The sequence below is a fragment of the Petromyzon marinus genome, chromosome 70 (assembly GCF_048934315.1).
Source record: "Petromyzon marinus isolate PM22_M1 ecotype Great Lakes invasive population chromosome 70, UKy_Petmar_22M1.pri1.0, whole genome shotgun sequence".
Taxonomy (NCBI): domain Eukaryota; kingdom Metazoa; phylum Chordata; class Hyperoartia; order Petromyzontiformes; family Petromyzontidae; genus Petromyzon; species Petromyzon marinus.
In genome coordinates, this window is record NC_133736.1 from 4,979,756 (window position 1) to 4,993,483 (window position 13,728).

General features: G+C 50.3%; 1 protein-coding gene across 2 annotated transcripts in view; it reads left to right on the forward strand.

Annotated features, from left to right (window-relative positions):
- LOC116957122 (retinoblastoma-associated protein) overlaps positions 1-13,728 on the forward strand; it is a 238,324-nt gene that overhangs the window by 61,513 nt on the left and 163,083 nt on the right. For both annotated transcript variants that reach the window (XM_076055219.1, XM_076055220.1), the window contains exons 16-18: positions 2,044-2,126; positions 5,284-5,390; positions 9,055-9,159. In XM_076055219.1, the coding sequence (XP_075911334.1) occupies positions 2,044-2,126; positions 5,284-5,390; positions 9,055-9,159 (295 nt within the window). The remainder of the gene's footprint in view (positions 1-2,043; positions 2,127-5,283; positions 5,391-9,054; positions 9,160-13,728) is intronic.

The following is a 13,728-nucleotide window of genomic DNA, read 5'->3' on the forward strand; positions in this document are numbered from 1 at the left end:
CCCTCGGGGCTTTCCCCCCCACCCCCCCTTCCGCGTTGAGAATCGACGTCACCACGCGTTTATTAAGAGTGTTTGGCCGCCAGATTTGAAGCCTTCGCGACTGCGAGGATTCATTGCTCTTTGTTTTTTTTTTCCCCCCCGGTAAAGTCACGAAGGTAAAAAAAAAAAAAAATTCGATCGATCAAATAAAATAAGTGAAAACGACTAAATGAAATCGCGACGTTTCGGAAGCAACGCAAGAGACCTTCACCATCGGGTGTGGACTTCTCCAGCGAAAATACCGAGACTTTTCGGTATTTAATTTAGTTGTAGGCTCACATGACATTGACTGCTCCAAGACAGAGGTTCTTTGTAAGCCATCTGGCTACCATGAGAGATCCGTTCGTGAGGCTATCCACATATACAAGCACGGAGACAATTTCAACCGAGAAGATGGATTCTGGCTTAGCAATCATTGGAAGGATTTGATAAACCATTTCAGGTCTTAATTAATTGTTCACGCTTACGGTGGCTTTCAGACAGCATACATTAATTTTTCGTCTCCCCCCTCCTCTTTTCAGAACATAGATGGACTCGTCCTTCTAAATAAACTGCCAAATCGCTGCCCGTGGCGCTAACGTATGTTTTAATAAATAAGTAAATGCGGTGTTTTAAAATAAATAAATAAATGCGGACCGCCGCCACTTTCAAATGTTTTTTGCCGTTGGTTTTTCACACCTAACGATGACCGTTTGCGTTATGGTCGAAACGTCGTGAGAATTTTTATTGTTTTATATATATTTTATTGTTTTATTGTTTCCCTTCAACGTGACTTTACCGAAAGAGCTAAGAATATTAGTTGTTTTCATTTTTTTTTTACCTACGTGACTTTACCGAAAAAAAAACCAATGAGTATTTGACTGCTATCAATTTCCGTGCGACGATGACGACGACGATGATGATGAGCCGCCACCACTGGCTGGTGCTACAGCGAGGGGAAAAAAGTATTTGATCACCTGCTGATTTTGTACGCTTGCCCACTGACACAGAGAAATGATCAGTCTATAATTTTAATGGTAGGTTTATTTGAACAGTGAGAGGCGGGAATAACAACAACAAAAAATCCAGAAAAACGCATGTCAAAAATGCTATAAATTTATTTGCATTTTAATGAGGGAAATAAGCATTCGACCCCCTCTCAATCAGAAAGATTTCTGGCTCCCAGGTGCCTTTTATACAGGTGAACGAGCTGAGATCAGGAGCTTGTTACCTGTACAAAATCGGCAGGGGATCAAATACTTTTTTTCCCCTCACTGTATCGTTGGCGACGGCCAGGTCGCCTCTGGAAAAACAGCTCCGCAGCTCCAGTTGGGCCTTCCTTACCTGGTAGAATAAAAAAATAGTTTATAAGTTTAGTGTAAATTTTGATTTAAAGCTTTCGTGACTGCAGTAATTCATATTCTTAGTTTTTTTGGTAAAGTCACGTTGAAGAGAAACAACAAAATAATAAAATATATATAAAACAATAAAAAATTCTCACGACGTTTCGACCATAACTCAAACGGTCATCTTCAGGTGTGTTGGTTTGCATACATTTATTTTTAAAAATATAAATGCGCCGTTTAAAAATAAATTTATGCAAACCAACACACCTGAAGATGACCGTTTGAGTTATGGTCGAAACGTCGTGAGAATTTATTGTTATATATATTTTATTATTTTGTTGTTTCTCTTCAACGTGACTTTACCGAAAATACTAAGAATATAAGTTTGGTGTAGTTTGTCCCGACACAAGTGGAATGGACGTCACGCGTTTCGTTCATTTGGCGGCTCCAAATGCCCACGGTGATGATGGCAAGCCGCTTTGCTGAGCTATCATTTCGTGACGGGCCAGGTCGCCTCTGAAAAGCGGCGACGTAGCATCTCAATGGGGCCTAGCGCCTGGTGAAATGAAACAAGTAGAAAGTTTGGTTTTTAGCAAGCGACAACGCGCGTACGTTAATCCGCTAATTTTCCTTCCTTTATGCCTCTTCCCCCCCCCCCCCCACACACACACACACACAGCACCCTACTGGGCATCGAGACGTTCCACGTGTCGCTGCTCGCCTGCTCGCTCGAGGTGGTCATGGCGACGTACAACAGCTCCTGTAAGTACCCGCGGTCCCGTCTGAAACTAAACTACGAAACTAAACTGTTTAGCAGCTGCAAGGCCCCCCCCCCCCACCGACCTGCTACGTCGCTCTTTTTCACAAGCGACCTGGCCGTCGCAAATGGTAGCTCAACAAAGCGGCTTACCACCACCATCATCATCATCACCATCACCACCGCGTGGACATTTAGAGCAGCTAAATGCACTTAAACGCGTGACGTCGATTCTAAATGTGGAGGGACAAACTACACGAATTTTTTTTATTTCACCAGGTAAGGAAGGCCTAACTGAGCTACGTAGCTGTTTTTCAGAGGCTACCTGGCCGTCGGCAATGATAGCTCCAGCAAGTGGTGGCTTATCATCCGTCATCGTCGTCATCCTCACGCGGAAATTGATTGCAGCCAAACACTCTAATAAACGCGCGGTGACGTCGAGTCTGAATGTGGAGGGGGAAAAAAACGGAGGAACCGGAGAAAAATCCACACGACCACCACGGGGGCGAGAGAGAGAAAGAGAAGGGAGAGAGACACGCACGCAAACTCCAAATATACAGCAGTCGTCCGGGTCGGGATCGAACCCACGGACGCCCTGCTTACAACGCGGTTCTTCTTCGTCCGTAAGAGAACACTTATCATCACGGGGGAAATTTACAGGAGCTAGGTAACTCTAAAATGCGTGATGGTTGTCTCGAAAAGGGGGATGGAATAACAGAAGTAACCTGGAGAAAAATACTACGCGACCACCACGGCGGAGAGAGACACGCAAACTCCAAATATACAGCAGCAGCAAGCGCCGTCAGGGGTCGAGATCGAACCCACGGCCTCCTGTATACCAGGCGAGGTAGTTAACATCTCCTAGCCACCGTGATGATGATGAGAGCGAGAGAGACACGCAAACTCCAAATATACAGCAGCAGCAGGCGTCGTCAGGGGTCGAGATCGAACCCACGGCTTCCTGTATACCAGGCGAGGTAGTGAACATCTAGCCACTGTGATGATGATGAGAGCGAGAGAGACACGCAAACTCCAAATATACCACAGGCATTGTCAGGGGTCGAGATCGAACCCACGGCCTCCTGTATACCAGGCGAGGTAGTTAACATCTCCTAGCCACTGTGATGATGATGAGAGCGAGAGAGACACGCAAACTCCAAATATACCACAGGCATTGTCAGGGGTCGAGATCGAACCCACGGCCTCCTGTATACCAGGCGAGGTAGTTAACATCTTCTAGCCACCGTGATGATGATGAGAGCGAGAGAGACACGCAAACTCCAAATATACAGCAGCAGCAAGCGTCGTCAGGGGTCGAGATCGAACCCACGGCTTCCTGTATACCTGGCGAGGTAGTTAACATCTCCTAGCCACCGTGATGATGATGATAATGAGAGACACACGCAAACTCCAAATATACAGCAGCAGCAAGCGTCGTCAGGGGTCGAGATCGAACCCACGGCTTCCTGTATACCTGGCGAGGTAGTTAACATCTCCTAGCCACCGTGATGATGATGATAATGAGAGACACACGCAAACTCCAAATATACAGCAGCAAGCGTCGTCAGGGGTCGAGATCGAACCCACGGCTTCCTGTATACCAGGCGAGGTAGTTAACATCTCCTAGCCACCGTGATGATGATGAGAGCGAGAGAGACACGCAAACTCCAAATATACAGCAGCAAGCGTCGTCAGGGGTCGAGATCTAACCCACGGCCTCGTGTATACCAGGCGAGGTAGTCAACATCTTCTAGCCACCGTGATGATGATGAGAGCGAGAGAGACACGCAAACTCCAAATATACAGCAGCAGCAGGCGTCGTCAGGGGTCGAGATCGAACCCACGGCCTCGTGTATACCAGGCGAGGTAGTTAACATCTCCTAGCCACCGTGGCGTCTCCCCCTGTAAGAGCCATAAGACAGAAAGTCATGCATTTGTTGACGGACTGGTTATATTTGATTTGGAATATCCCAACTGTGTAGAAACCCCCCCCCCCTGTGGTTAGATGCTCCGTTGGTTGAACCCATGACGTCACTTCCGGTTTTTGCAGTATAAACGGGGGGGGCTATGGGAAGAGCCGGTGGGGAGCGAGTGGATACCGTCTTTTGACCGTGCGACAGGGTGATACAGTACGTGCGACGAAGTGATACACAGTACGTGAACAGGCAAAGGTATAACTTCGGCATAAGCTCGATTTTGTGCAACTGAAAAATAAAGAAACAGTTTGATTTAAGACACCTCAAACACGCGTCAGACGTTTTGCTCCCGCAGACTTTAAGGGCGTAGCTTATTTTCTGGTACAAGTAAGCTGCGCCTACACCTCCCCTCCCCTCTGAAACTGCTTTGTCCACACTTGATCAGTAGTTGCACAACTGTTGTGTGTTGATTTTGTTGTCCTTCCCCCCCCCCCCCCCCCCCACTGCCAGCTCCGATTAGCAACGGTTCGCAACGTACCGCGTGAAAGCCGTTCAACAGGCATGCATAGACTCGCACAGAAAGCCCGTGGGGAAGGCTCATCACACAGAGACCCATAGAATCGCCACACAAAGACCCGTGGACTCGCACGCTGCGTCACGGCGCTTTCGGACGCGCTGTTGCGGCCGTCTGGAATGCTCTTCCGACGTTAGGAAGCCACCGGGAGATTTGCATTTGTAAATGATCATCTAGATTGACAAACTAATTTCTTTAGAACTGCTTTTTAAGTTTAGTTTGTTGTCCTGGCCCCCCACCCGCACTTCCGAATGGTGACGTTGGCTACATACGGTGCCAAAGAAGACCCACATACACTGCACTGTACACTACACTATACACGGCTAGGCTACACACACCGTGCTGCACACTACACTGTACACTACGACACGCTAAAGCGACCATACTGAATTGAAAACTCATTTTCTTCACAACTGCTTCTTGTTGTGTTCAGCTTGGCCTTCGCCACGCGCCTCCGATGAGCGGCGGTTGGCCACGTATGGTGCGAAAGAAGTCCGACACGCACGCAGCATGCATGCCGGCGTACGCACAGCACTGATACAAGCGGCGTTTACACGGCCGGCCGACGAGAGCCTACGGCGGGGTCGCGCCGAGCCGCCTCCCGTCCAGCGGCACGTGTCCGCCGCCGCCGCCGGCCGTGCGTGCATTCCCGTGGTGCGTGCATCGTTGCAGGGAGCGGCTCGTGTGGAACGATGATCGGCTCCCCGGAGGATTCCGGCGGCGTCTCCTTCCCCTGGGTGCTGGGAGTCCTCTCGCTGTCGCCCTACAACTTCTACAAGGTAGCGGCAAACGCGCCCCCCACGTTCAAAGTGGGCGGGGGGAGGTAGGGGCGAGGGGGGACTGTTGTATATGCGTCCGTACGTTGTATAAGCGTACGTACGGTGTATATGCGTACGTACGGTGTATATGCGTACGTACGTTGTATAAGCGTACGTACGGTGTATAAGCGTACGTACGTTGTATAAGCGTACGTACGTTGTATAAGCGTACGTACGGTGTATATGCGTACGTACGTTGTATAAGCGTACGTACGGTGTATATGCGTACGTACAGTGTATATGCGTACGTACGTTGTATAAGCGTACGTACGTTGTATAAGCGTACGCACGTTGTATATGCGTGCGTATGGTGTATATGCGTACGTACGGTGTATGTATGTACGTTGTATATGCGTACGTACGGTGTATATGCGTACGTATGGTGTATAAGCGTACGCACGTTGTATATGCGTGCGTATGGTGTATATGCGTACGTACGGTGTATGTATGTACGTTGTATATGCGTACGTACGGTGTATATGCGTACGTATGGTGTATAAGCGTACGTATGGTGTATAAGCGTACGTACGGTGTATAAGCGTACGTACGGTGTATAAGCGTACGTACGGTGTATATGCGTACGTACGGTGTATATGCGTACGTACGTTGTATATGCGTACGTACGTTGTATAAGCGTACGTACGTTGTATAAGCGTATGCGGACGTACGCATACGCGCGCGTTGCGTATGCGAGGTGCTGGAGTCCTCTCGCCGTATAACTTATCCAAGGTGGCGGCAACGCGCCCCACCCACAGCGGGGGAGGGTGGGGGGAGGTGTGTGTGTCTACATTGAACTTTTTTCGCACCGTACTTTTTTCGCACCGTACTCACCCACTCACCCACCCACTCACTCATCCGCTCACCCACCCGCTCACCCACCCACTCACCTACCCACTCATCCACTCACCTACCCACTTACTCATCCACTCACTCATCCACCCACCCACTCACTCATCCACTCACCTACTCACTCACTCATCCACTCACCTACCCACTCACTCATCCACTCATCCACCCATCCACTCACTCATCCACTCACCCACCCACTCACCAATCCACTCATCCACTCACCCACCCGCTCACCCACCTGCTCACCCACCCACTCACCCACCCACTCACTCATCCACTCACCTACCCACTCACTCATCCACTCACTCATCCAAACCACCCACTCACTTATCCACTCACCCACCCACCCACTCACTCATCCACTCACCCACCCACTCACTCATCCACTCACCCACCCACCCACTCACTCATCCACTCACCCACCCACTCACTCATCCACTCACCCACCCACTCATCCACTCACCCACTCATTCAGCCACTCACCCACTCACCAATCCACCCACCCACTCACTTATCCACTCACCCACTCACTCATCCATTCACCCACCCACTCACCAATCCACTCACCCACTCACTTATTCACCCACTCACTCAGGGCCCTATTATCCAGTAGGCCACAGTAGCTACTGTACCTTAGGGCCCGGTTTGTTTGATAAAAAAAAAAATGTAACCAAGATATCTTCTCGATTAAATATATTCACGTGTAGCAAATATATGCACGGTGTTTCAAATTAAATCCGCTTCTGAAACAACGACCAACGCATAATAAGGATTCATGTTACTGCATTAACCACAATACCTGCAGTCAAAATGCAAACAAAAAACATACTATGATAATATATGCATTTTAAATTTTGATTTAAAGCTTTCGTGACTGCAGTGATTTATATGATTGGTTCTTTCGGTAAAGTCACGTTGAAGGGAAACAATAAAATAATAAAATATATATATAACAATAAAATTGTCACGACGTTTCGACTGCCACACCACAAGCAGTCATCATCAGGTGTGAAAACCAATGGCAAGAACATTTGAAAGAAGTGGCGGTTTTTATTGATTTATTTGTTTTTGACGTTATCACCACGGAGAGCGATTTGACCGTTTGTTTAGATGGACGAGTCCATCTATGTTCGGAAAATAGGAGGGGGGAGATGAAAAATGTATGTATGCTGTCAAAATGCAAACAAAAAAACACACTATGATAATATATGATGCATTGTCCTTGAAACTGATTGGTCCGCACCAAGGGGACGGCTTTTCTTTTGAGCCTCGATCCAATTGGTGCTCGACCAGATGACGCCAAAAGGTGTCACACAGCTCAAAGACAACGCCACTATCAAAGTAATGAGGGCTCGGGGTGAGCATCTACATCATTAGACCTCTTTTGTCAGTACCAAAATATAATAATAATAGGGTTTTTCCACTTTTTTTTCTGGCAACAAAACTGAAACCTTTTTACGAGGATTCGTGTCGCCGCATTAACCACAATACCTGCGGTCCAAATGCAAACAAAAAGACATACTATGATAATATATGATGCATTGTCCTTGAAACTGATTGGTCCGCACCAAGGGGACGGCTTTTCTTTTGAGCCTCGACCCGATTGGTGCTCGACCAGATGACGTCAAAAGGCGTCGCGCAGCTCAAAGACAACGCCACTATCAACGTAACGAGGGCTCGGGGTGACCAACGCGGCGGCGGCGGCGGCGGCGTCGGCAGCGACGTCTGCCCAGCGGCTGGACGAGGCACGAATCGCGCGAGTTGATCTGAGCGACGGTGGCGTTTTTGTGGCGAGACATGGAGGCAAGCGGGTGCCACCTGTTGTCGGGAGTTGTCACTCGAGGCCTACGAAACAGCAGTGCCTAGGGCAGGGGTGGGGAACGCACGGCCCGCGGGCCGTGTGAGGCCTCCGAAATCATTTGGGTCTCTGGCCCTGCCAAGGCAACCGCAAGGCGGGGACTCGAAATTCGATAAATGTAGGAGAGCAAAGCCTGGCAAAGCGGTCGCGAGTAGCAGCAGCAGCAACGTCGTCGGTACCGGCTAACATCATCACCGCGCCTCGCCAAAGAGAAGCGCTTCCAGCCCATCACATTAGGGGGGGTGGGTGAGTTAATGAAACGTTTGACCAAATATAACGGGGCTAATTTTTCAGTTGATCATTTCGTATGTCCCGCGAATTATGTTTTATTAATATCCAAATGGCCCTTGGCACAAAAAAGTTTCCCCAGCCCTAGAGCACACAATGGGTGTGCTCTCTAGGGTGTGCTCTAGGGCTGGGGCCACAATGGGTTATACAATTTGACAGAGGGGGCCGGGGCCAGGAACAGATGGACGGAGTGTTTGTGTGAACTAATAATAAATGACGTGTCAAAAATCATTTACGTGAAAGGATTTGGCCTTTAACGGGTTAGCAAAGCTTTTTTGTTTTGCAAGGCAATTTAACGAATTGCACGAACGCGAACGATAATATTAAAAAACACGTCGTAACGCGACTCACCAAACATCACGAAAACATCCGAGGCCTGAGCCCCAAACGAATCACCGCACTCCCGGTCAAAGTGCGCCATCTAATGGGGGAAATGGGGGCATTACAGGAGAGAGGTAAAATTTAATTTAGTAATAATAATAATATTTGTACACGTTCGGCGGGCCGGATTAAAAATCCCAACGGGCCGTGTACGGGGCCCTACTTTGCCCGTGTCCGCCCAAGAGCCTTACAAGAACCTGAATCCGGCCCTGGTCACCCACCTGCCACCGCCCCCCCCTGTCGCACCAGGTCCTGGAGAGTTTCATCCGCGCGGAGACGTCGCTCACCCGCGACGTCATCAGGCACCTCAGGTGCTGCGAGGAGGCCGTGCTCGACTCCCTCGCCTGGCAACCGGTGAGTACGGCCAAGCCGCGCGCCGGTGTGACGCTCGGGAGATGTGTTGGTGTGACGCTCGGAGATGATCTGTTGGTGTGATGGTTGAAATGTCCGTTGGTACGGCGACGAATCGTGCAAGAGCCGTGGTACGACGCTCGGAGGTCTGCTGGCACGACGCTCGGAGATCTGTTGGTACGACGCTCGGAGATCTGTTGGTGTGATGGTTGAATGTTCGTTGGTATGACGCTTGTTGATGAATCGGCAAGAGCCGTGGTACGACGCTCGGAGGTCTGCTGGCACGACGCTCGGAGATCTGTTGGTACGACGCTCGGAGATCTGTTGGTACGACGCTCGGAGATCTGTTGGTACGACGCTCGGAGATCTGTTGGTGTGACGCTCGGAGATGATCTGTTGGTGTGATGGTTGAAATGTCCGTTGGTACGGCGACGAATCGTGCAAGAGCCGCGGCACGACGCTCGGAGGTCTGCTGGCACGACGCTCGGAGATCTGTTGGTACGACGCTCGGAGATCTGTTGGTACGACACTCGGGAGATGTGTTGGTGTGACGCTCGGAGATGATCTGTTGGTGTGATGGTTGAAATGTCCGTTGGTACGGCGACGAATCGTGCAAGAGCCGTGGTACGACGCTCGGAGGTCTGCTGGCACGACGCTCGGAGATCTGTTGGTACGACGCTCGGAGATCTGTTGGTACAACGCTCGGAGATCTGTTGGTACGACGCTCGGAGATCTGTTGGTGTGACGCTCTGAGATCTGTTGGTACGACGCTCGGAGATCTGTTGGTGTGACGCTCGGAGATCTGTTGGTACGACGCTCGGAGATCTGTTGGTGTGACGCTCGGAGATCTGTTGGTACGACGCTCGGAGATCTGCTGGCACGACGCTCGGAGATCTGTTGGTACGACGCTCGGAGATTTGTTGGTACGACGCTCGGAGATCTGCTGATGTGACGCTCGGAGATCTGCTGGTATGATGGTTGAATGTTCGTTGGTATGACGCTCAGCGATGAATCGGCAAGAACCGTGGTACAACGCTCGGAGATCTGTTGGTATGACGCTCGGAGATCTGTTGGTATGATGGTTGAATGTGCGTTGGTATGACGCTTGTTGATGAATCGGCAAGAGCCGTGGTACAACGTTCGGAGGTCTGTTGGTACGACGCTCGGAGATCTGTTGGTATGACGCTCTGAGATATGTTGGTGTGACGCTCGGAGATCTGTTGGTATGATGGTTGAATGTTCGTTGGCATGACGCTCGGCAATGAATCGGCAAGAACCGTGGTACAATGCTCGGAGATCTGTTGGTATGACGCTCGGAGATCTGTTGGTGTGACGCTCGGAGATCTGTTGGTATGGTGGTTGAATGTTCGTTGGTATGACGCTCGGCGATGAATCGGCAAGAACCGTGGTATAATGCTCGGAGATCTGCTGGTACGGCGCTCGGGGATCTGTTGGTATGACGTTCGGAGATTTGCCGATAGGACGCTCGGATATCCACATATGATGCTCTGAGATCCGTTGGTGTGATACTCAGAGGTCTATTGGTATGATGCTCGGGTAGCCGTTTGGTATGATGCCCTGAGATATGTTGGTATTACGATTGGAGATCTGTTGGTATGATGATCAGAGATTCGTTGGTACGACGCTCGGAGAGTCGTTAGTATGATGGTCGGAGATTTGGTTGGTATGACGCTCGGAGATCCGTTGGTGTGACGCTCGGAGATCCGCTGGCATGACGCTCTGAGATCCGTTGGCGTGACGCTCTGAGATCCGTTGGTACGACGCTCGGAGACCCGTTGGCGTGGCGCTCGGAGATCAGCTGGCAAGAACCGCGGAGATCAGCCGGTATGACGCCCGGCTGATCTGTCGCCGCGACCTCGCCGACTCTTGCCGAGAGCAACGTCCCGAGGCCGCGGTATTTACCGGGGCCGCTGCGGCGGGGGGGTGGTTGGAGGTTACAGCCGCGGCCAAATGCGTGTGCCACCTCTCGGCCCGTGTCGTCGGCCAAAAAAATATTCACCTCATTCGACATCTTCGCCAGCATGTACCGATGTCGAACTTCTTGGGCGCCGTACGTAGCCACGCGTGGCGAGTGTGTGGGGGGTTGGAGTGGGGACATCAAACTAAACACAACAACAACAAGCAGGACATTAGTTTGTCAGTCTAGACAATTATTTAAAAGTACATAGCTCCTATTGGCTTCCTGAAAGCACGCGATGCAGTGTGAGTCCATGGGTCTTTGTGTGACGGGTCGATGGGTGTCAGTGGCTTCCTAACGTCGGGAGGAAGAGCGTTCCGGATTGGCTGCAGAAGCGTGCGATGCAGTGTGGTGAGCCTATGGGTCTCTGTGTGATGAGTCTATGGGTATCTGTGTGATGAGTCTATGGGTCTCTGTGTGATGAGTCTGTGGGTCTCTGTGTGATGAGTCTTATGGTTTCTGTGTGATGAGTCTGTGGGTCTCTGTGTGGTGAGTCTATGGGTCTCTGTGTGTGAGTCTGTGGGTCTCTGTGTGGTGAGTCTATGGGTCTCTGTGTGATGAGTCTGTGGGTCTCTGTGTGGTGAGTCTGTGGGTCTCTGTGATGAGTCTGTGGGTCTCTGTGTGATGAGTCTGTGGGTCTCTGTGTGGTGAGTCTGTGGGTCTCTGTGTGGTGAGTCTGTGGGTCTCTGTGTGATGAGTCTGTGGGTCTCTGTGTGATGAGTCTATGGGTCTCTGTGTGATGAGTCTATGGGTCTCTGTGTGATGAGTCTATGGGTATTAATGTACGTATGTTGAACTTCTTTAACGCCAAACGTAGCCGACCGTGGTTAATCGGAGGTGCGGGGCGGTGGAAGGACAAAAGCTAAACACAACACCAAGAAGCAGTTGCAATGGAACGAGTTGGCCAATCCAGATCAGTGGCGGGGAACCTTTTTTATGCCAAGGGCCATTTGGATATTTATAATAACATCATTCGCGGGCCATACAAACTGATCAACTTAGAAATTAGCCCCGTTATAATTAAAGGTTTAGTCAAACATTTAATTAACTCGGCCCCCCCCCTAATGCGTTGGGCTGGAACAGACCAAATGATTTTGCGGCCCGTGGGACGGACGTTCTCCACCCCTGATCTAGATGATGATTTAAATGTGTACAGCTCCTCTGGCTTCCTAACATCGGAAGGATGAGACCCACAGAGACCCACAGAGATCCAGATACTTATGTAGAACCATAGAGACCCACAGAGATCCAGCTACTCATGTAGAACCACAGAGACCCACAGAGATCCACATACTCATGTAGAACCACAGAGACCCACAGAGATCAAGATACTCATGTAGAACCACAGAGACCCACAGAGATCAAGATACTCATGTAGAACCATAGAGACCCACAGAGATCAAGATACTCATGTAGAACCATAGAGACCCACGGAGATCCAGATGCTCATGTAGAACCACAGAGACCCACAGAGATCCAGATGCTCATGTAGAACCACAGAGGACCCACAGAGGACCTACAGAGGACCCACAGAGGACCCTGATGTGAGGAGGTCTCTCATGAGCAGTGGCACACGATCACAAATACACCTCTGCGTCAGAATCGGAATGTCTATTCCTGGACGAATCCGATGAGCCGTGAAGCTCTTTTTTCACGTAAATGTCCGGGAAAATGCACAAGGGGGCAGCGTTGCTGCGTTCAATTAATAAACTATAAACATTTTATTTATTTTAAGCAGGTGACCTGTGGGGGTATCGTTTTTCAGAAGCGATCCTAACTCTCACAAATCACGGCTTATCATCATCATCATCGTCGTCGTCGTCGTCATCATCGCGTGGACCTTTATAGCGGCAGCGAAATGCTCGGAACGCATGACGTCGATTCTGAAATGTGTAGGGGGAAAAAAACAGAGGACCCGCAAAAATATCCGCACGGCCACTACGGGGAGGGAGATGGAGGCACACGCACGCACGCACGCAAACTCCAAATATACAGCAGCAGCAGCAGCAGGCGACAGGGTCGGGGTCGAACCCACGGCCTCCTGCATACCAGGCGAGGTAGTCAACATCTCAAGCCCCCTGGGCAGCAGTGTCGCGATAGCGGAGAGATTTTGATTTAAAGCTTCCGTGACTGCAGGGATTCATATTCTTGGTTCTTTCGGTAAAGTCACCACCACCACCACCACCACGTAGAAGGGAAACAATAAAACAATAAAAATATAAAACAATGCAATTCTCCGACGGAGAGATGTTGACGACCTCGCCCGGTACGCCGGAGGTCGTGGGTTCGATCCCGACCCTGACGACGCCTTCTGCCGCTGCTGTAGATTTGGAGTCTGTGTCTCTCTCTCTCTCTCATCATCATCATCATCACGGTGGCTAGGAGATGTTGACTACCTCGCCTGGTGTACAGAAGGTCGTGGGTGCGATCCCGACCCTGACGACGCCTGTTGCTGCTGCTGTAGATTTGGAGTCCGCGTCTCTCTCTCTCTCATCATCATCGTCACGGTGGCTAAGAGATGTTAAATATCTCGTCTGGTACATAGGAGGTCGTGGGTGCGATCCCGACCCTGACGACGCCTTCTGCTGCTGCTG